Here is a 24,895-nt window from a genome sequence, read left to right as displayed (position 1 = left end):
ATTTCCATCTTCCTGAATTAGAATGTGGTGCGAGTCCAGTTCATAAAAAGCTCAAGAGGTCATTTATGTATTATATGACCTCATAAAAAGGAAAAGGTGTTAAGCTGTGAGTATATTTTCATCTAAAAATAATTCATGGAGCTCAATGTAATACCGCACAAACCAAAGCCGGAAATTTGAAACCTTTCTACTTGCAGGTAAGTGAGCGTCCTACCGTGACTGTAGCTGACCCCCGGGCTGAGGCTGGAGGGGCTGGCGACGTGCTCCCTGTTGGGCGTCTGGAGGCCCGCCTCCTTCTCCCTCTCCTTGTCCTTGTCCCGCTCCTTCACCTGACGCTGGCTCATCCTGCCTGGTGTCAAAAGGACGGTGTCATCACTGCACACTACGGCAGCTGCAGATGGAGAAATGTAGAGAGGCAGCCAAGGGGGATGGAAGGGATGGGAGGCGAGAGATGAAAAGGGAGGACATGAGAGACATTTTGCATTCTTATCAGAGAAACATCTACAGACAGCCCTTTTGTGGAGCATCTGCTAGGTGCAGCCTTCTGTTTCATAACATATTTTGATATTGTATTTAACGTTCTCATTTATCCGTGTCTTATGATTGGAAAAAGAGGCGTTTCGTGAGCGCCGATTGGCTCAATGTGTGTGCCTTTCCCTTATTGCTCCACCTTGTTTACCTGCTGCTAATGGAGCGAGCAGGCTCGCTGTTCCTCGGGAGCTCATTGTGGTTGGCACAGGACCAAATTAAATGTATGAAATTAAAACATGAGTTCCATCTCTGCTTAAAGAGAGAGACACTGCAAGATTTTGTTATATGGTAGTTAACAGCATTCCATATAAAGCTAACAGATATGGGAATATTTTTGACGCTGAACTTTTGGCTTTTGTACAACTGACATTTGGAATGACAGATACACTGTGTATATAATTAAATCATTAAATAATTTATACATATTTGTTCAAATTAGCTGAGCTACTCCACAATCTTCCCACATGTTAATGATTATTATGGTAGACAAAGTCCTCATCAAAGTTTCTCATGAATACACTTAACACACTGCTGTTCTTAATGTGCATTCCCAAAATACACTGCTTACATTCTCATGGTCGGTTAAAGGTTTTGAATCTCCAAAACAGCAGTGAAACACCAAGTGGTAAGAAAGTGTAATAAAAGGAAATAGGTTTTTTTTTAAGGAGGCAGCAGTACTTAAGACAGACCGTTTATACAATTAAAAAAATCTGTAAGTACAAAGAAAGCCCCGAGCTCATGTAATGGCAAAGAGACTCGATGCAAATGCTGCTACATGACAATCTGCAGTTAATGGTTTATTAATGAGGATGGATAAACTTAAGTGCTGGCAGTGCAATCAAGAAAACTATTAGGAGCCTGAGACTAGTTTAAGTACACAAAACCATGGAAAAATAAACACATTTAAAAGAACATTTGTCATAGGAGATTGTGTAAAATGTGTGCATTAATTTTAGCTCTTGAAAACACACACACTCCCTTATGTTTTATCTACCACCTAAATACCCGCGCTGACCCTTCCCCTGACTGTGTGCACTGCCCTTAGCCCTTCCTCTGAAAGGTCACTGGCTTACCGGAGGTGGCATGTTGCTCTCTCAACTCTGCATGGAGCTAGCAGGGGAAAAGGGTGGAGACAGAAAAAGAAAAGTACAAGAGGGAGGGAGATAAAAAAATAGAGGTGATGGTCGGGGAACACAGAGTAAGAGGGGATTGAAAAAGTGTGTCAGATTTTGGATAAAGATTAAAGGAGGGGAAGGGAAGGTAAAGGGGGGCGTCCACCATGTGTTGTTGACCAGATGTTGGCAGTGGTAGGTTTGCGTGCGGCAGGATGGACGGTTGCGGGCAGCATCAGCAACGGGAGCAGCAGGAGACGCCACAGCCACACAGGAAGACGACAAATAATAATAAAAAGAGGAGACAAGAGACAGAAAACAAAAGAAAAATAAACAGACATTAGTTCAACCAAAAATGTTAACTTAGGACACAACTTGACACAAAAACAGGCAACAGATCTGAACAATGGCGATGATAATGATGGGGGAGTGGGTAATACAAGAGGATTGGCACATACATATACACACATTTGTACTAGCTCACAAGAGCAAATGCTTATTTTTCAACTAACCTGACAATTACTGTTGCATTCATCCACAATAACATAAAACAACACTGAAATATCAATTGGCAAACACTTTGAAGAGTTAATGTTGAGCCCTGGAATACAGTAGTCATAGTATTTACAGTAGAAGCTATAATGTTTACTATGTTTAGCGTGCTTGCATGCTAACCTTTGCTAATTCAAAAACTTGCTAACTTAACACAGTGCAGATGAAGCTGATGGGAATGTCATTAGTTATGCAGGTTTTGCGTCATAAACCAAATCATTTGACAGTTTTACAATTTGAACCCATGACAGCACTTAAATAAAAAGTTAATTCATAAGTTAATACAATTCATCCTGAAAATGCCTGAATTTGTGTAAACATTTTTTTTACAATCGATTGAATGGTTCTTGAGATCTTTAACTTAAACCCCAAAAAGTCAACTTTATGGTGAAGCAAGAGGAAAAGTCTGCGGTTAACCAAAGTCATCAGAATACATCATCTGGGACCTATGAATGTCAGTTTATCTGAAATATTTCCCATGAGTCAAATACAATATAAAGCAGGGTATGCTTTAGGGCTTGGCTATCGTGTGATTGACAGGTGACTACTATGCCGCTATCTGTTCCGGAAGTTATCGTGTTTTCGAACTTAGACCCCTTTACTGTGTGTTATCAGTTTATGAAAGTTGATTGCAAAATATGGGTTCGTCTGTAGATATCTTGTTCAGCATTTGGTTGTACTTAGCTCCACCCTTGTGTCAATTCTGGTTTCACCAAAACCAAGATGGCAAAGGCCAAAATGATGAACCTAAAACCACAAACTAATGGGTGACGTCACGGTGACTACATCCACTTATTTTATACAGTCTATGAATCCATCTCACAATTCATGTGTTTCCTGCTTCAACATTTACAGTATAAATACTGTGAACAATGGAAGTCCATGCGCAGAAGTCTATTATTCTAAGTATTAAAAAGATATATTTACATTTACAGTTCTTATCTCTTTCTTCTAAAGAGATTTAAGCACAGTGCCACCCAAAAATTGTATCAGATCTAACCCACAGTGCAGCAAAAAGGAGCTCTTATTGGCCAGATGTTGAGCTATGGCTCCAAACACCTCAACTCTAATCACATTTACTCACCATGGTGATACCTCTGCCCTGCAAGCAAGCCATCAGCAGTAAATACTACATTCACAATCATCTCTCAGACTTGCAGAATAGTCCTTATCTCATCAGGCGGACATTTGCTTTCTGGAACTGCCCATTTCACATGATTATTATTAGCACAGGATTGCAATCCGTGTGACTGCAGCGGATTGCGTGGAAAACTGACATCACAGTCATACCTGAAACAACGCCGGATTGGCCATAATCCACAGTCAGACGAAACCCAACCTCAGGCATATCAGCAAGGAGAAAGATAAAGAGAACAAAGCCCCTGATTGGATATTGCTCAGTTAATCAGGAAGGGGAAAGCAAAATGCTTATTCCTGATTGGTTAGGAACCTTAGAGCCACTGTCTGAGAGGATAGACAATACCAAGAGCTGCTTACAACAATAAGGCGAACGGATTACGTCACTCTCACTGAGCGTCAGAGGTCGATTAACATGGCTTTGTGGGAGAGGCATCAACAGAGTGGTTTTCTAATTCAATCTTGGCTCAGCTCATTTTCCTCGCCATGGTAAAGTTGGCCTCTCCCTCTGGGTTGCAAAACACTGACCTACGGTCAAAGGGGCACAGAGGTCAGAGGAGGTATGCTACTGGAAGTTCAAATTCGACAATCTTCTGCTTTTCCAACCTGAATGATAACTCTTTTGTCCGTGATTACAGCCTGAGGTGATCCAAACACAAGACCATCACGGTTTCTGTTTGGTTCAACAAAAGATAACCTTATGGCAATTGTTGCCAACTTCCTCAACTGACAGACTTTACACTCTTTATAAAAGCCTTACCTGATGATTAGTGCTGAGTAATTATGCAGATGAGTGTGTGGGGGCGGGGAGGAGACTGATGGAGAGACAAAGTGAACGGCTATGAATAATCTCAAAGTGTCACTGATAAAAAATTATAAACTGTGACAAAGCAGCCTCAGAGGAGTTTTACTAGTACAGTGTAATGAGAGAGACAGTTGGATCACTACATGTGGCAGGTCTGTATTAGCATTTGAAAAGCTTTCCTGACTATACATTGACAAATCAAGCTGCGGAGGCTGGTGAGTGACTCGACTGCAGGGGGTACATCTAAATGCATGACAGGCCGATCAAAAGGGGTTCTTTCTGGTTCAAGTTTGACTCATTCAATACGTAAACATGTCCGGGGAAAACCTATAATAAGTAGATCTTAGATTTTTCTTTATTATCCCAAAAATCTTTCTTTTCTGATTTACAATGTAAAAGCTCTCGCAATGGCAGGTCAAGTGTAAGAGATTAGTGACACCACGTACTCATACCACATGGGAGCCCTGAAAGGAACCCCAAACCTCTTATCAGATCCTTGTAAAGCATAGCAAATTTTCTCAAGCTTCAGGCAAGATATTATTTGCTCAAGCGATTGAGAATGCGTAGGTGGGGCAGCTTCCTTCCATCTCAATAATACTGGAAATCTAGTTAGAAGGAGAGAGCAATACGTTAAATTGTGTTCAAATGTGCAATTGCATTAGCAACTCCTAATGGGGCTGATGGGTGGATCTGGTTCGATTGCACTGTTTAGAGTTCAGAGTCTGAGAAAGGGTTGAAATAGATATCTCCAGAATGAATCTAAGCTGGGCCAGAGCCAGTACATACGGATCAATGAAACATTAGCATCCATTTATTCCAGCCGGGGTTGACTGTGAAGAGTGAAAGGCACACGTAGAGGACGAGGACCTGCTGCTAAATGTCTTATGTCATCAGAGAGGGAATGGTCTATGTCTATCTCCCAAGCTGCTTTTATTTTAGTTTAAGGGGCACAGTCCAGGCCTGATATTAAATCACAGGGAACCAATACGGGATTCTTTAGTTAATGGATTAAAGGAAAGCGCCAGATCGATAAAACTGGTGTCAAGTGCATTGGGAAGGCAGGATATTCGACACTGCACTGTGGGCCTTTGGCAGGTTAAGTCTCCCAGACAGTTGATCGAACAAGTAAAGCAGTTTTGAGTTGCAGTTTTTATACAATTCAGGAATGGGGGCTTAGGGATGTTGCTTAGCAATTTTATTCGTGTTTTGTAAGGGAACATCTTTTTTCATTTGCCACAATAGAATGAAATCCAACCTGTTAAATATACTTTTAAGGCGTCCCCAACTGTTTGGCAGGACATTTCTGAGATTTAAACATTTTGTTTAGCCTTTAGCTTCGTGGCGGAGATGTGAAGTCATTGGACCATTGTGTAGTTTGTTTATAGAATTGTTTATAATTAATTTGTGAAGATTATCTTGCCGAACAAAATGTGTAAGTATCATAAACATTTGTTTGCCAGAGATTATTTTCTGCAATAAACCTAAATGAAATTGAAAAATCCCATTTAGCTCTGCGCTGTTAGCACTGTAAGCTTCTAGCCGTTGGCTCAGCTGTCGCCATGTTGAGAGCCGCATGGAGGCACTAGACGTATTCTGAATTTTGAGTTTACCACCTGTATTGTTCAATAAATAAATGTATTATTACTTTATTTTCTGGAATATGTATGGTGAACAGGCAAGAAAAAAAATACATTCAAAATGTATCTTTCAATCATTTGAAAAAGGTTCTTCCAAAACTGTCTGACTGTTATCAAAGCACACTCACACCAAAGGTCTGATTACAGACCCTGGGAAAGATGACAGCTGACAATCATATGTTTTTACAAAACCCAGATGACTTCCCACTAACAGTCCCACACATTTACCCTTATGAGCGGCCAAATACAACCACATTCCTCTGTTTGACAGCAGATGAACTTTGATGACCCAGTTTTTAATTTAAGCGTAAACCAAACCTCAGGTCTTGGACATACCACAAGAGTAGAGCAATCAATGGCCCCAGGATGTTAGTGACTATTTGTGCATTGTGAGACTGGAAATACAGAAAACAAGGCTGGACGTGGCAGGTATTGCTGCACTACAGGAGAGTGAGCAGCCTGCTGTGTTTGATAAAGGCAAAGTCAGATGATATGACTCAAAGCAAATAGACGTCACGGTGACGGCTCACACATTTAAATCCCGAAGAAGTCTCCTTTTCTGCCGCGAAGGACAAAACAAAATAGATATGTAATGTTTGGCCCATAATTCGACCTTGACTGCAGGTGTATTCACATAAGTTGTGCAACCATTGCATCGCCTCTCTATCTCAGAACCAACGAGTTCACAGCAGTTATATTCAGATTTAGTTTGAGCAACTGGTACATGTGTATCACTGCATGCATGTCAGAAAACCTTCCCTGGATTAACCTAGGGAAAATAGAAACAGAACAATGACATCATTACCTTAAGGTAGTGTGATTGTGGAGGGGAAAAACAGAAAAAGCTGTATTTTAAGACAAGGTGACATTTGGCTGTCTTTATTTGGGAATTTTGTCTGCCTTTTATCAGGCTTTCAGACCAAAGCAGACAGCCTGCTGTGTCAATGACATGACACACAAGGACAGTGGAGGAGATGCTCTGAACTAGTACAGAAATATCTCTAGTTTTGTCTGAGGCAGGGACATAAAGCAAAATCAGAGCGGGGAGTAATGGTGCAAAACATTTTTTTATTTTCTCATTTTAAGAGAAGCCGATTCGTGGGCCACTTGAGAGGTTTTACTTTTTCATTTTTATTATTTTACCTGAACAAATGCCCCCCATATCTGTGCTTGTCTCATAATGTTTTATAGCCACTTTGTTCCTGCTGTTTTTCGGTTTGGCACCTTGCAAAGCATTGGTGACAAAGCGCCTACTCGCGAGGCTAGTTATCCAGCCGGGACAAACATCCTGGTACTGGTCAGTCACAACAGCTCTGTGAAGTCCTCCAGGGTTTCTACTCTTTTATTAGGGATCCTTTTCCAGGACATTTTCACTGATGATCTAGCTGATATGACAGACTGGGATACCACCAGACACTAAAATGTTCCTTTCTGTGGAAGTCTGATTAACATACCTTTAATTGTTCGGTTCAAATTTAGAGTTAAGTTTGCTGGGATTATTATTAACTGCCAGTGACTCTTCAAGTTATAAAACTGTACTTTAGCACCTTTACTAGTAATGTTAAGTGGAGACTTTAACGAGGCTTATCCCCCACTGTGAGCTGCCAATAGCCAGTATTTATCCGGTGTTTCTGGCTCCCATTCATTGTTTTGACTACCAGCTTACCCAACTCTCTCTTAACACACCATTTGAAACCATTGCTCCTGGCAAGAGTTGAATCACAAATCTTAAACCTTTGCAGGCAAAACAAGCTAGCAAACACGTCAACTTTAGCAACTTAACCAGACATAAGATAAGATAAGATAAGATAATCCTTTATTAGTCCCACAGCGGGGAAATTTGCAACATGCTAATCAACCACTTATATAAAATACCTCTGTCCATAAACTACCATCTGTTTCCCAGGTTTTCCAGGATGGGTGTGAGTCCTGTTTTCTCTGAACTGTGCTGTGAAGTGTACTCTGGTATCTTTTTAATTTCCTTATCCATTTCCACACTTGCACATGAGTTCTCTACATTGCATCCCACCAGCACAAGTTAAGTATAGGGATTTTAAAATCCATCAGAGTTAAATTTATCAACCAACAGCCAAACTACATAAAAGTAATTACTAAAAAAAAATATATACATACACGCTGTAACAGAAATTACCCCCATCTCCCCCAAACACTGCCGTAAACACAGCGCGCTCTCTCTGCCCCTGAAAGGATGATGAGTGCTTACGCGGGATAAAATGCCATGACATATTACATAATGCTTGAACATCACTTGCAGCAGATTTGTGACCCAGTTTCTTTTTGGTAGCAGGGAAAGCAGAGATAACAACAACAGTTTTTTTTGTTTGTTTTTCATATATCTGAAGGGCACCTTTCGCCATTTATTCAGCTTTGAATTAGAACATGTTGATATAATAAAGGCAAAAACATAAATGCTAGTCTCATACTAAATGGCCTGTCTTTTGTATTTAAATCAACAAATATAAAAACATTTTGCTAACAAATCCTCCACCCCAGTATGTGTATAAGTTTTATTATTTTGTCATGGATAAGGTTGAAACTTTGAGGAGATGAAGGAATTAATATGGAAAGATGCTCAAAGAGAAAGAGAGGTAGGTGCTAGACTTCTGCTGATCAGCTGAGTCATTTGTGTTACTAACACTTAAAACAGTCCATTCTGAGAGATCCAGTGATGGTTACGATGGTTACAAATGTCTTCATTCTATTAGTTTGTTTACTCTGTTGTATACTCGTCATACTGAATGGCCGCTGCAAATACAGATGGGTAACAGATGGGTTTTTGATGATGGTGGTAGTGAGAGATGTCTAACAAGATATTCCATAGATCTGGTGACTGTGAGGGCCATCGTCTATAAGATTTATACATTTTCATAAACAAAACATTGAGTTAGCCCTGGTTCCACACAAGGCAGAACTCGGCACACTGTCAGCAAGAAGTGAGGATTTAACAAAAAGCTGAGTAATAATAAATATGACTTCCAAACAGTGTTCTTTTTTTCATACATTTGTTGGTTTGTGCAGCTTTAACTTAAAACACAGTTTGGCAAACTATCTCCAGACCCCTAACGTGTTAGCAAACAGTTAGCAACACAGAGAAATGGTGCAACATTTGCAATCATTTGAAATCGTGTTTCAGGGCACGTCGCAAATGTTAGTCTAATATTCCCTCTCCTATGAAAGACACTAAAAATAAGTTGATGATGTTACAAGTCAATGTTAAATGGTGACTTCCTGTTGTGTAGCTATTAAGGTTGCGCCCTGGGAGTGGATGAACAGCCATTTAGGTTATAGTAATAGGAGTCTCCCACCTACCACACACTATAATGTTTTTCTAACAACAGCTGGTTTGAATTAGCAGCATTTACAAAGGCGAGCTAAGAGCTGTGTCATTTCTGAAGCTTATTACCGGGATTTATCAGTTTTACATACATGGCATATTTTAGCAGCAGCAAGGAAAGAAAAATTAATCTGCATTGTTTGGACTATTTCAAAAGGGCTTAAAAGTTTGTTGATATTGATGTCTATCTTAATTAAGCAACCTGATACAAGCCGACCTCTACTCATGTACTTGTAGAGTTTGCCCCAGATTCTAAGTGGTGACCAACAATACTGAAAGGACTAGGTTGGCCTTATAATCTGATGTCAAAGGGTTTACTTGCATTACTTTGCTTTTATATTATCATTAAGTCAGTCACATAAAATGGTCTTAAAATAAAAATAGAATTGTTTATCGCAAATTGCTTCTGGGACAATATATATTTCAACAAAATTTGTTTTTGTGACAGGCCTAGGACTACTTCTTTAAGAGATAGGATCATCATCAGAACCACGAGAGGATGTGAGCCGTTAGTTCCTACGTGAAGATAAGCACTAACAGTAAACTCCTGCCATCAAAACAAGGCCGAAAGGAGCTTCAGCTGGTTACAGGGGAGACATTCAGACTGCTCTGTAGGGCTCGGAGAACGAACGGGAGTAACGCCAGCACATGTTAGAATTAAACTGACCAGAGTTCATGTAACGACCACTTGAAAGCAAATGTCACATTTCTATGGAAATAGCAATGATCCTGATTAGAGAGAAATCCCTCAGCAGTGACACACAATTATTCAAAGACACCTAACCAAATGTCATGGTAAAAGCACATTTCATCTGTGCATAGCAATACTTCGCAGTCATTTCCACAGTGTCAATTCTACAGTGTCATTTGTGCCTTGCCACACTGCCATGACAGTGCATTCCACCAACTCCCTCCTCTGCAGCACTAGTTCAGTGGGAAAAAACACTGAGTCTGGGCCAGCATGCGGTAGTCTGAGAGAGGCTTTATCCATCAAAAAACTGACACATCTGTCAGCGCGGGGTGGGTCAACGGCCAAAGCCTGAGTTCAGGCAGAGGGACAACTTTATGGAGGTACAGACCTTGGGGGCAGCCCATATGGTGGCTGATTTACAGCTGGGCTGGAACTGCAACACGCACCATCGATAAAACATCTAATCATGGGGGCCCAGAGTGTGGCCAACGCCGACATTGTTGGCCAAGATGCTGTCCAAAGTAAGGCCTGAGCCAAGGTAGTAAACAATATTCATTCAATTGAACAGAAGGCAGAAAGGTATGAGCAACAATCTATCAGAATGAGCAGCCTATAAGTCTCTAAGTGCTGCATGTATTCAAATGTCTGTGTCGACTGCATAGACTGACAATAAGCGAGCAGGCAGATGGAGAGCAGATGAGGATTTAGCAAGATCACATTTCCTTCCTGGTGCATAAAAAATACAATTTCATAAACTGTCTAGAACGGAGTTTATCGTCATCAATAAGCTTTGCATCTCAGTGCTCTGGGGACCCCGCTGCAGTGCACGGATAGATGTGCAACCCTGACTTCAACCTAGAGTCATGATGTAAATATGTGCAAGAGTGAGTGGACAAAGTTTCAACAAGTTAGATTTCAACGTAAATTTGGTCATCAGAGGGTGAACGCTTCAGCTGACAGTTGTATAAGGCCATTTCGATGTGATCACGCTGACTTCTCCGGACCTGTCCATACAAGCTACTGACATGGGTGGAACGCTTCTCCAAGCAGTCAGTATTATCAGAAGTACTACGCTTCTGTGGTGGAAATACAACCAAGTCTTAAGGTGCAGCTGTAGATTGAGGCCTCCACAATGCTTTTTTTATTTTATTTTTTTCAAAACCTTTTCGATATCATCTCATCATTGGCTTACTTGGGGGTCATTAACGTTCACTCAATTAACCTTTTGTTATTGGCATTGAAGAATAAAGAGAATAAATTCACCTTTTTATAATTTAAAAACTTACAGATAATGGCTCTTAAAAGCAGTTTTTAGTATAAAATGTATTGGGAGATTCTGAATTACAATTAAATGTAGAATATTTCACTTCTGCTCCATGGGTAGAGGAGGACAGAGAGGAAATCTGAAGCCTTGTATGGCCATGAAGAGATAACTCTCAGCAGCAGGGTATATTTCTGACACTGGAGCAAACCGGAGCAATCCCACTGACGTTCTGTGTTTCGTCCTCCCCTCTCCGTTGCTAGCATAAAACCTAATGAAGTCACCTCACAGGCGGCTCGGAAGCACGTAGATAAAACAAGATACCTGTTGTTTATGGTCAACAGCTGTTTTGGACAATATTGTGTCTTGTCCATGGTTTTATCTTTCATGAGGAAGGAACAGGGGGGGACCTCACAGGCTGCAGACAGCATTTCATTAGGCTGTAGCAACATTTCAGCACGTCGGCCTTCAGAATAGGTGAGGTGGGGGGTAGCTAGGTGGGTCCATGGACCTCACATAGAGTGGAGTCTCAGTTTCATCACTGCAGGGGGGGGAGGTCAAGGACAGCATGGAAGTGACAGGGTTAATGTTGTCAGTAGGAAAGATGGTAGCAATATTGAAGACCTACAATGGCTGTGATGGAGAAGTCAGGTGAGGTACAGCACTACTACAGAATAATGTTATTTTATGATTACTGTCATGCAAAGCAACTCAAGTTCATGATATTAGTATTAACCAGTCTCAGCATGGCTAAGTCTCAGCTGTGAGCTAGGCCATCGGCCAACTGAAATTTAAACCTCATACCACCATCGAGGCATGGCTCAACAGCGAGGAAATAGAACCTCTTGCTGATCACAGCTGGATTTGGATAGCTCAAGTGTTCAGCAGGAGGTTTAAACTGGATCTGATAACATATTTAAGAGATTGAGTTAACATTTATCAGGATTTGACACAAAATGTGGGGTTTCCTCGAGTGGCTCCTGGATCACTGCTGAAGTACTAACAGCAGTACACCTTGCAGTTCATCATAAACTAATGCAGAAGGGATAAACTTTAAACACAAACACTGTAGCATGGGAGTGGTGGTGGGCTAATGCTGCAGTCAAAATAGGGGCTGCACAACCAGCACTTAAAAGATCTTATATCCGACATCTTTACAATGTACAATTTGTTCAATAGGTTTTGTCCTCACTGTTCCTCACTCAGGCTGGTTCCTCAATGGAATAAAACAAGCCAATCAGAGTTTTGCTAGCAGGATGAAGGTTGAAGACGTCATCTTCCTGTGACAAAGACTGAAAAATGGCAATGATAAACATGGCAACAGGCATGGCTTAGCCTCAACAAGTTGCAGCAACACATGCTGCTTATTATTGATATTGCTTCACTAGTAACAATCCAATAGTATACCACATCTTTAATACCTGCATTGCCTATACTTAAATACTTAACTTGAATAGAGACAACAAGGAAATGGCAGTTCAATCTGATTACTACATCTCATTTATATGATTACATTTAAGTGTTTTGGTGGTTTGAATTGAAAAGTCACTTAAGCTCGCTGTGTAATATCGTTTGATTGCTTGTTCTAAAATGATTCCCTGTCCTGTTGTAGGAAGCAGCATCGAGTTAAAACTCGGGACTCCGGCAGCTGTTCAGAGTAAATGAACACAGGCCTCAGTCGGTACAATCAATCTGATTACACTCACTCCGGGCCAGCTGCCTGCACTCCTGTGCTGCAGCCAGGATTCCCGCAGAGCCTCTTTAATGAGGAAAAAAAAATATATAACAAAAAATTACAACCATTCCTGGAAAGCTGTTGTTACGTAACTGCATCCCAGCAATGGATAATTGTTAATTTTGCCCTCATTCCAAAGACCACACACATGGTCAAAAATGTAGGTAGCAATTAAGATTTCTGGCATTTTTTACTGTTTATTTATACGATTGCGCGATGGATAATCAAAATACTGTACTTGAAAGCCTCACTGGGTTCTTAATGGGACTTTGTGAGAGTGTTGCATTAAGTAGCTATCGTGTTTCTATAATGCACTGGATTTGACTCCATCCTCTGTTGCAAGCAACCAGAAACCGACCTCTCCTCTTTGTCATTAGCCTTGATTAGAGCCATGGTAATGCTTTCAGCCAGCAGCAGGCCTCCCGGTACAGACACAGTCAAAGATCTATCTGGAAGAGAGGACACTTCAGCGGCAAATATCGTACCAAGCAACTCTCTCCGCCACGCTAATGGGAGCAGCATGATCTGCGTTAGCTATCTATGAAGCCCTCGAGCAAAGTGTGGCATGGGTTTGCTCAGTGACAATATACAGAGCAAACAGCGAGCTGGAGTGGAAACAATGCAGGAGACTCTGTGTCCAAGTGTGCAACCTTATCACAAAGACAAGCTAGTAGTTAAAAAGATAGCTTTCATGGCAACACATGACAACAAATCATTTTCTAAGGCTGACTGCCAGTTTTTTCTTCCATCTTAAGCAGAACAAAAGCTTCTAATGCGATTGTTTACAGTATGATCAACTTCAACTCCGCCCACTCCTGTTTTCCCGTTTTGACACTTGACGGTGTTGAGGTTCACTTGAAAGAAAGAGAGGAAATGCGTACCGTGTGTCGTTCGGCCCCGGGGAGTTGAGCTTGTCGCCGCCACAGCTTCTCGGTCTGACTAAACCCGGTACGACAAGTCACTGAGCTCAGCCCTGTCTCTCCCACACACACTGACACACACACACACTAAACACTGAAGGGAGGAGACAAGGCAGAGAGAACGAGCATGCGAGAGAATTCGAGCCTCTCTCTCTCTCTGCTGAGTGCCCTTTCCTCTTTTTCTTCTTCTCCTCCTACTAGTTATTGTCCTACTCTGTAAATTTTTTACATCGCTGGCATTTGTTTATTTTTCCTCAGCTTTCATCTGGACCCATGATCTTCCCTCTTGCCATCTCCCCTTCCATCTATCTAATTCCTTCATCTACTTCTCTCTCTAGGAACCACCCATCAGCCATTTTCGACGTACAATGCAACTCTTTCACACGTTTATCAGAGAAACATCATCTGACACACACACCAGCGAAACACCACGCAGCCACAAAACAAGGAAGTGGGCTGTCGCCGTTTATAAAGGGCCTGACTGAAAGCCACTATAAGGATCTAGTGTGCCGAAGCCGCTATTAGTGCAAGTCTGAGCTCCGTGCACAGCCTCGAGCACAGCTACCGTAACCACAAGGCTCTTCCTCATGCTCATGTTTGCGGAGGCCCTTCTGCACCAATAAACCAAGGCGAGCGGTCCAATCTCCAGAGCTATCATGGAAAATCACCCCGGAGGACAACGCATGCTCGACGCCCTGTGACCTCAGTATGGGCCCAATAATGCAAGCTTTAATGCACTCCTATGCTACTGTTTCCATTAACCTGCTTAACTGTTTACAACACACCACAGGGCGGGGGCCATTTAAAGCCACATACAGTTGAACATATGTTGAAGAGTTTGTCATTACTATTAAATGCATAACCGAAGTTTGTCTGTAGAGGCAGCAACACAGTCTTCCATAGGAGTATATCATCTGCAAAAACAAGAGTCAGCCGAATGGTTTCCATGTCATCAACAAACACATTTAATGTCCTCAGGCAAGGTGAAACTGAGGTCTGCTGTGTTTACTTTGCACAACAGAACATTTTTGTCAGTACTCTGCAATTAGAGCAAAAAAGACAGCTAGTTTATTGGCTCTCACAAATGGTACTACACAACTGCAGACTGCTGTGGCTATCAACAAATTTGTCAACAGATTGCTTGAAATATGATTTAGAACATGATAACTCGGTTGGTGGCAGTAAAATGTACTGTGAAAATATCTGTGTGAACCCTCAACATGTCACATGTTGTTTGGTTTACTTATCTTCCTGGCAATCACATAAAAAGCCACCAACTGCTTTGTCACATTTTTTGTCCGCTAGTAAATACGTAAATGTGTTGGTTGCCAGGTAAATTCTTTCAAGGATGAACTAATAAATGCCACTGAAATGCCTGCAAAAATTATTTGTCTAAGGCTATTATTGTGACAAGCAAGGAGTGGCTCTTGTATGCGCTGTTTTTGTAAAGGTTGAAAAAAGTAATGAAGTTTGGCCATCTTCGTTCCAAATATGGAGCCTTTGTGTTGTTGTTTCATAAAAATTGGTGCAACTCGACCCATTGTGCACAAGATGATTGGTTGATGCCTTTATGAGACGTGCAGAAGCTCAGAAAAATGTCTTGTTTCGGTTAAAATACGACACAGGTTTTTCAATACCTAATTTTTGCTGCCTGTGTGAATGTATTCAACAGTTTGAAGTAATATATTGAGGTTCAAAATAATAGCACGGAAAAATGGCCCTGGTGTGTAAAGGGCATAACTCTCGGCAAGAAAGCAAATAAGTGTATTTTCCCAAATTTTGACCAATTCAAAACACAGTCAATACTTTGGCAATCACTGATTAACTATGCAAACTGAGCTTAGTCTAGCTAAACTATGACTTGGCTGCTTGGGGGCAGCAGAACACACTGTAAACACAACATTGACTTTTTATCGCATGTAATATCTCATTACAACTACAAGCTTACTGTCATAAATGGAATTGCGTGGATACTATATACTCTGCATGTTACTGCAAATGGATACCGTATACCCTGCTTGTAACCCAAGTGGATACTGTATACTCTGCATGTTATCGGCAATGGATACTGTATAGTCGGCATGTTACCGCAAGTGTACTGCTTGTGCTTGCACTCAAAACGCAGCTCACTGGGGTTAAAATGGCATCAATAACTAACACATTTTCAGGATCCAAAAGTTATAGACTGTTTGGATGTGAATTAATCAAACTTTCGGACCTGAAGAAGTATGGAGCTGAAAATAAGCGTGTACATTTAGTTAATATTGGAAGAATATTTTTATTTTTCAAGTGTTTTGAAGATGCAGTAGCTGCTGTTTCCAGTTCTGGAAATCCTATTTCACATAGTGGAAACTGGCTTTTTTTACTTTTATTATCAGGCCTACAAAGGAACAGTTGTAACGGAGTAACCTACATCTAGTCTGCTGAGAGATATGAACATGATTCACATCATGGGGTTGGATGAAATCTATCATTTGCATCTTGACAAAAAAAGGCCTGTTCTTGCACTGCTCTGCAGTGGCAAAGGCAGTAACCAAAACTTCCTTTAAGACAACTAAAAATAGTGAAAAGCAAACAAACAAACTGCATCAATCACATTCAGAAATGTAAAGCTCATTTGCAATTTAACACTGGCCATTTTAAGACCAAAGAGCTCAGCTGGCAGGAAACTCCTGCTGAGTGTGATTCAGTCTGTGACTTTGACAATGTTTTCTCAAAGAGGAAGAAATAACAAAGCACCCATTTATAGTAGTGACTATAGCAGGAGTAAAAAAAACTCAACAGTAATTTGGTGCTGCATTATTCATTTTCTTGAGAACAGTTATTTTGAAAGATGCTGAAACTCCTAAAATCGATTTCAAAGGGCACTTATTTAGTGGCTCAAAACATCCTCTACTTTAGAATGTCACACACCCACATCAAGTATATGGAGACTGATGTTGAAACAAGATGTTACTTGGGCAGGTTAAACACCCTAAAGATAGCCTGAAATGGTGCTAGAATACTTAGAAGTCCAAGATAAAACAGACAATTACTGTTAACTAGGCAAAAACCCTGTGCCAGCAAAGATAGGAAACTTTAACTTTATTTTTTATCGTCACTAACAATTGTACACAGCACAACATTGTAAAATTAACTTGGCATTTCACCCATTCTAAGCATTAGGAGGAACTTGTGTAGGACCTTGCGATATATATCAATATTATATCGATACAGTTTTAGGAGAATGGATTTAGATTTTGAATGTCGTTATATGGCATAATTGTTGTCTTTCTGGTTTTAAAGGATGTATTACAATCAAATTATGTAATTATCTTATCTTAACAGACTGTTCTAGTATCACAATGATATTCATAAAAGAAAAACCCACCAAAAGCATCAATGGTCAACCTTACCATATTAGAGTCGAGTATCGAACTGTCCGCTTTGTGATTAAAAAGACCAACCTCCCTATCCTTCGAGCCACAGCAGCCCCCCAAAATACCACAAACAAAAAGATCATCATGGTCGAATAAAGCACACAGACTGCTAGTGCTAACACGTACCCCAAAATTTAAACGCAACCATTAAACAAGAAGCGAGGCAATCAGATAAATGCCCTGTATCAAAGTGTATCACTAGAGAGACCATCTTGAGATTGGTTCACAACAGCTACGACACCTAAACGGGCCAGGGGCGTAAAGGTTTTTTTTTTATTTTGTAAAAATGACTTCTCAATTTATTCTTTTTTTTGCAGCTTGACCTTTTGAGATTTCTACCTTACTTCTTGGGTTAGGGTTACATCGACATTAACTGATACAAATAGATTAAATGTTTTGCCAAATCGCCAAGATGCATTCAGATTTAATTCATGTCTGCCATATTTCATAGTACAATATCTCATTCATGCTCAGAGAACTGCACTGCTGCATTTTTCCTCCATTCTTGAGAAAAAGTACATCATTCTACAGCTCCTATATTATATAACATTCTGTATACAGTGTGTACTACTCTATATAGGACTATAAAGTACCTGTGCCTAATAGCTACAGGATACACTTGTAAAGGAGGACACATATAATACACGATGCCAGACATGATTGTGAGAATGGTTGACTCTCCTCTCTCTTCTCAACATTGAAGCAGGCAGAACACATACTTCATCATAATTGCAGCCAGTGAGCTGACACACAATATATTACCCCCCTTGAGCCAAACTGGGATGTGTGAATGTATGTGTGTGTTCTTGTGTGCACTGATCAATTCACACCAGAGAAAAAACAGAGCTTAATTCAATTTAAACGATTCCTAGAGGATCCGTTATTAAAAAGCAATACTAAGGGAACACACACACACAGATTTTCTAGCAATAATCAATCTATGTGATGCTACATGCTCCCTGCGTTTTTCCTTCCCTGTGCTAATAAATCCATACTGCCTTGATTGCTGCCTTCAAATCAATAACCCACCCACCACCTCCACTCTTACTGACAGGGAAGGACAGAGCAAATCTTGGCAGAAGACACTCCATTCAAGGTGCTGCACAGCACTTGGTTAAATCCTGAAAAAAAATCTGCAACTTCCCCCACATCGTCTAATATTTACTTTGTCGAGTCTTTTTACTTTTTACAGTTCCTGTATATCTCCAGACCTCCATTTGCACTTGTTCCGCGTCTGAGGCAGAGCTTAAGCCGTGGAGAATAAGCTTGCGTTTCCTGTTTACTTTAACCCGTTTACTTTAGTGGTGGGAATGTGTCTCATCAGCCCAGGCTGTCAGCTCGGTTCTGTCAGCAGCACCCTGGGTCCCACAACTGATGTGCAGAAGCTGATGCAGCCGTGGTTTATTGCTCCCTAAGAGCAGCCTGATGCCAATTTTCACCTCTGGCTTCTTGCAGCCCCTGTAGCTTATCGCTGTCACAGTCTGTGGCACTGTGTGTCTAAGAGCAGACACCCTGTCTCTGCCAAGAGACATTGTTTTTACCAGCAGAATCCAGATGAATCAACACAGTTATATCAAAATGCGCACTTGGATAGCTATTGGCATTGGGTCTTGCATTTCTGGGACTTTGTTGTTTAATAAAGGATTTCTTTTTTGTGATACCTTGGCAACAGCTTTCACTGTATCTGATATATAAGCCTATGACATCAATGGTAAACATTAAGGTTTATGTTACAATCAAAAAGATAACGCTTTGTCATATTCTGTACCACTGGGACAAATCAGTTATAGCAGAGGAATAGATATCGGCTTCTCCGACACGAGAACTTCCAAGACGGGTGACTACTTTTCTTAGGTTCTAGACATGGCAAAATGAAGAACAGTGGATGCAACTGCAAATTCAGTTACAACTGTACATCCAATAGTAGACATTTTACTCCTCACCACACATGTCAACCTCAGGGCGGCGCAAGAAGGACAAGTCAAAAGTCATTGGAAGGCATTTAGGGGAAACACACATGGCTTTACCAAATTTTGTGCCGACTGATCACGCAAATGTTGAGATATTATACTGTGAGGCTTTTGACCTGCTGGAGGAGCTTGACAAACACTCATAGGATCGCCAAAGTCATTCGCTTTAATTGTCTGTGGACCTGTCTGTACCAAATTTCATGATGATCCATCCAACTGCTGTTGAGATCTTTCCATCTGGATCAAAGTTTTGGAACTGACTTTGGCTGACTGAACAGTGCTGAAAGAAGAGTTGGTCGGAGAAAATTCTGGTATATTAGGACTCAATCAAACACCTTCTGGGTTTCTTATGAGCCTAATTATGTTTGGTGCTAACTGGTATGTGGCGCATCTTATAATTGCATCAGATGGGGATGGTGTCCATGTTGCTCCTGAGGGATTGCAATGACTAAACATTTATGAGTGACTTGAGGCCATCTCTTTTCTCAACAATGCATTCATAGCTAGGAGCTTCCGAGCACAATAAGTCTTGTGCTGTTGGCAACTGTAAAGCAACTCTGGAACAAATGGGGGAGATGAGCCTTGCCAAGGGGCAATTCAACAGCCACCGAGGATAAAAGTTTTTTGTCATTCAGCTGCTCAAATCCTCTCAGTCAGTGATCCCCTAGTCACAGATCCTGTTCCCTTACCTCTAAGCTACCTCAAGCCCATTGTTACAGTGCATAATGTCTGTCTATGTGGCTTTTAACTGCTGTCTATTCTGAACAGCAGGTTACCAGCTCTTTCATTACATTATGTACAATGCAAATGACAGCAGACTGAATGGTGGTGGGTGTTTGAAACAGTAGGGGGGTGGGGGGGAGCTGGCTGCCATAGCTTCCCTGAAGCGTCTCCTGACTGTGAGGATGTCAAAGCGAGGGGAGAAACGGCAGACACCTGGCGTGCCTCCCAGAGCCTTTCATCTCGTGTTGGGAGCCATCCTCTCTACCGACGGGCCCTTCTTGGCAAACAGCGGGATCGGCCGGCAAAACACAATACATCCCATAGCCCAAGTCTCACACCATCCTGGCACCCATAATGTGTGATCAAGTGATAATGCAATGCCCCTGGAGTATCCACAAAGGAGGCTTTTTGCGAAATCGTAGAGGTACACGTTCATCAAATTCTATTAAATCAAAAAGAAAGCATTCAAAAGACACTGTAAATACACCCACGTGGCTTTCAAATCAATATATGCATCAGCAGTTTAATTATGCAGCCACTGAAATAGGCTCCAGAGAAGGCAGGTTGAGAAATTAGCTCGCACTACCAGCAGATAGAGGGTTATTATAACTCTCTCCCACTCCAAGCAAGGCTCAAAGAAGTAGGAAAGGGCTTTTAGCTCTGCTCCCATACCATCCCTTTGTGTCATTGTCTGTGGAGGCCCATGGGAGAGATGGCCAGAACTGTTATCACCCTAGTTATCTGCAATTATAATTGCCCTCCTGCTTGCTGCAAAAATGGCTACTGGGGATTATGATTAAGGTGAAATGAAAGGGCAGAATCACACTTATGTGTGGGTGTGTGAATGCGTGCTGACTGAAGGTGCCCCTGGTTACCATCCCTGCTAGGTCAATGTAGAACAGGGGTCCCCAACCTTTTTTGAGACCGAGAACAACATGAAGGGTAAATAATAATATGGAGTACTTGTTGTTTAATATAATCTGTAATAATATTGATTTTCTTGGTTTACTTTTAAAATAATGAATATTATCCATTTAATGGGCTACATGTGTTAAGAGTATTTCCTCACTCATCAGTACTAATGGTTTACCAAGTGATCATAGGAAAACACATAAGTTATACTTATATTTAAGCATGCAAGTTTAATACTTCTAAATGTATCTCAACAATGAATCTGTTCCAGCATTTAAATATCACAAAATATTTATTATACAAAATTGTGTCCACCAAAGCAGTGTCTCGTTGCTATGATGCTATGATACGGAATATCCATGGTAGAAAAAATGTAGGCACAGGGTAAAATTCTAGCTCTGGGTAAAGGGAAGGCTGAAACTTGTAGGTCTATGTGAGTTCATGAGAGCTTGAGGTCGAGGGAACGTCTTGGTGTGTACCATTGTTTGGTTCAGGAGCTGAAGTTGGACGGAGCCCGGTTCAAGATGTATGCTACCTTGGTGGTATTTGTCCCGCCCCTCCTTCACCTTGAGGTCTCCTGTAATATTATGGGGTACCACAAGGTTCTCTATTTGGAAAATTAATATATACTATCCACATAAATAATATTCCTACTCTAAACGTCTTCCAAAATCATTTTTTATGCAGATGATACACTAATGTAAGCATGTAGCTCTTCTCCAACTCAAGCTGCATCTATATTAATCTACCTTTAACATTCTTCAGACATCTCTGCATAACCTTTTACTTGAATAAACATGTTGACAAAAACTCATAATTGCATTTTCTTGCTTCGTGCTATCCTTACACATAGTTGTATTAAAATGGAAGTTGTTCATTATTATAAATATGGAGCCAACCCACGCAGAAACTGAAGATAAAAATGTGTTTCTTATATCAGTATAAACCATGTTTTCTCATGAGGACAGGAGAACCACTGTGCAATCAACCATCATCTCCTGTACTCCCATGGTGCTCCTACCACTTTAGAACAACATGAAGCAGTTGATTATTGTGCTTTGCACTTCATTACAGTGATACATATTATACTGTTTCATATTTGAAAAAGTAGGTCCTCACTAGCAACAAAAGGAGAACTACACATGATGATGTTTCATAATAAATGTATTCTACTGAAACTGCCACGGTAGATCACATCTCTTCTCAAACCTCCGGTTCACCAGACTAGATCTCAGGACTGGCTAACACTCACAAGTAAATACATTGGATATAATTCAAACAGTTCATCTTTGTCCCGTTTAAAGAAGTCTGTGATTGTTTCTGATGCTGTTTGTACGAATGTACTTGTGTGTGAATAGTTTGTTGTGTGTTCCCTCTCTTTTAATATACTTGGGTCACAATGAGGTAAGTCTAGTCAAATATATATTTATTTCCTAGCTTTGTCTGTACCTCTATATGCGAGTCACAAAATGAATGTACTCTATTTATGACCACGACAGATCCCTGAGAATAGGCCTGCTGTGTGATTTGTTAAGAGTAAATCCTAAAACCATACGATCTATCAAAAACACAAAAAGAAGGGCACTATCAACCTGCATTACCAAGCAGGAAGTTGCTACAACTTAACATTGTTGTGCAGAACAAAGAACAAGAGCTGTGGATGACTGTGTCCTTTTCATATTCAGTGCCCTTTCATCATATTATTTGCTCCTATGAAATAGGGCTGCACTATATGAGGAAAATATGCAATAACGTATCGCGTAACAATTAACTTACGATAAATAACTGATATTCAAGTGTACTCAATTCTGTCTTTCTGCTGCTTTCAGTATTCCAGTAAAATACAACAAATTGCTTGTTGAACTAAACATTGAAAATAAATTAATTTCAACATTCTTGTTTTGGAAAAAAAATGGATTGAACACAAAAGGCACCAATAGAAAGTACCATAGTTACATTTTAAAGAGATATTGTGCAAGTCCGACTACGAAACAGGGCGTCAAAAAAACAAACCTCTGTGTGACCTTTTAAAATCTTTAGCCAAAGTGAGCGTAGCGGTCTTGTCTATCTATTGACACACACATACACACACACCCTCAGACAAGTTTAATTACTGGCAGCAAAGTGCAGTGTCTACCACAGCGAGCCTGACAAGCCTGTGGCACGTTAGCAATATCAGCACCTTAAGTTAATCATTAAGGAGAGAAGAGTCTACTCTTGTCACTGGTGCCAGCAGGGAACAGGAACTGGTTCCGACTTGAGACTATATTTGGAGGTAGAGTGAAGACCACCAATTATCTGGGACAATTATCAGTTTCCAAGAGGCAATGAGGCAGGGTTGGTAGTTTTAAGATAACTACTTAATCTTATATGGAGCCCACAGAATGAAGAGTATGCTTTGTGCACAGCACATGTGGCGTTTCATTCCATAAATGCTCAATAACAAATGTCACCTTGAGTTCATTGGTCAGAATCTTTAAAAATATAGTGGACCTACGGAACTTATTACCACTTGAAAGCACCATAATGTTTTCCTAATTCCCGTTTTTTTTTCATAAGCAGGTTGTTAACTATCTTCTTCATGTGGGACTAGCTGCATATGCGAGTGTGTTGACTCACCAAAGTTTTCTCAGGCTCCTGCTGGGACTCAGAGGAGGACTCCATGGTTGTGTTAAACCAGAGTCAGGCCTGTCAGCGCTGCTCTGACGACTGCATATCTGTCAGGAGGGAGAAAGCAGTTTGTTACCACAGCATAACAATAGTGCAATATATGTTTAAATTCTTTCACTTCAGTATCTTCATGATTCGGTCCTCTACGTTGTTTTGGAAGCAGTTATTTTCTGCCTTGAAATAGCACTAGGTTTTTTCAAAGTACCCGTTAACCTCATGTGGGAAGGCTAGCTTGCCATATTGGACTTATTTACAACATCATGCCTACTTCTCTATCACATTTCAGAACGAACAGGCAGCACTGTTTTCCAATACAGAAGCTCGACAAAAGATTTCCCTCATTTCTGTCATTGTATACAAATACAGCAGAAACATGCTCACCATTCCCTGCTGTCTATTGACTCCACCTGAACAAACGTGCTGTAGCTTCAGGCCTTAAATAAACAGCCTGTTTCTAGTGCGAGCAGGGGAGGGTGGAGGATAAGCCAGCGATGTCTGCTCCTTTTCCCCAGAGTCCTGTATTCTTTCAATCTATATTTTTCTGTCTGCCCTCAGCTTGTTTTCCTTATAGAAGTGTTGGAGCGTGACACTGTTTCTAACCTTTATCTACCCAAGGAAGGTTTCTGTTGGCTGCCAACTTCCCCCACTGGGAAGTTACTCAAGGTCACATCAGTGAGGGTCACCTTTCCCCAGGAACTCAAATCTACTTACTGTTCTTGGTATATTAAGTATGGGATTACAGGAAAAGTCCTAGACTCAGCTGTCTACTAACTCATATTTAACACCTACCTGCTCATATACTGTTAAAACCCTCAGATATAAAAAAAAAACTTGACTGTGCAAAATTTCTTATAAAATAATATGACAAATACAATAGGCAGTGTCGTGTGTGTGTGAAACACTAGGAAAAGACACAAGGGGATACAATGAGCTTTTGAGAACACACAGAAAATTATTTATACTGTCATACTACTAAGAACCTTCATGGAATAAATCCAACAGCTACTCCAATGAATCCCTATTTGCTTAGCCCCAATAATAAGGCAAGAATTTATGATTTTCTGCTACTCTTTGTTTTATAGAATTGTGAACTCAATATACTTGGGTTTTTGGACAAAAGAAGACTTTTGAAGACATCAACTTTGAGCATTAGGAAATTGTGATAGACATTTCAAAGACCAAACCGAATAATCAATTGATAAAAAAATAAATAAAAAAAGAATGGGCTGCACAATTAATCAAATATTTTGCTTTTTGTTTCCCGCAATTAAATTATCTACTGCGATACTGACAATTAAAATGCATGATCCACTCATAGAACACTGTGCTGCACATCAAATCAAGCACTTCCTAAAGTAACAGCCAGCCACCAGGGGGCGATCCAGATGTTTTGGCTTCACTTTGGTCCCTACAGTGACAGCCTGTGAAAGACTTTCCTAAATGCTGTGGCTGTCCACAAAAAGAA

The 24,895-nt window shown here is 40.7% G+C and overlaps 1 protein-coding gene across 6 annotated transcripts in view; it reads right to left on the bottom strand.

Annotated features, from left to right (window-relative positions):
• Positions 1–24,895, bottom strand: part of osbpl8 (oxysterol binding protein-like 8) — an 81,526-nt gene that overhangs the window by 38,674 nt on the left and 17,957 nt on the right. For 5 of the 6 annotated variants that reach the window (XM_054624449.1, XM_054624450.1, XM_054624451.1 and 2 more), the window contains exons 2-4: positions 23,380–23,477; positions 1,605–1,641; positions 215–391 (exon numbers count right to left, since the gene is read on the bottom strand). In XM_054624449.1, the coding sequence (XP_054480424.1) occupies positions 215–391; positions 1,605–1,641; positions 23,380–23,424 (259 nt within the window). In that variant the 5' untranslated portion in view covers positions 23,425–23,477. Of the gene's footprint in view, positions 1–214; positions 392–1,604; positions 1,642–13,697; positions 13,757–23,379; positions 23,478–24,895 lie in introns of those variants that run through there. The other variant, XM_054624454.1, reaches the window with a different exon arrangement.

The sequence above is a fragment of the Anoplopoma fimbria genome, chromosome 23, assembly GCF_027596085.1.
Source record: "Anoplopoma fimbria isolate UVic2021 breed Golden Eagle Sablefish chromosome 23, Afim_UVic_2022, whole genome shotgun sequence".
Classification (NCBI taxonomy): domain Eukaryota; kingdom Metazoa; phylum Chordata; class Actinopteri; order Perciformes; family Anoplopomatidae; genus Anoplopoma; species Anoplopoma fimbria.
Note: the sequence above shows the minus strand (reverse complement) of the source record. Positions and strands in the feature narration are given on the sequence as shown.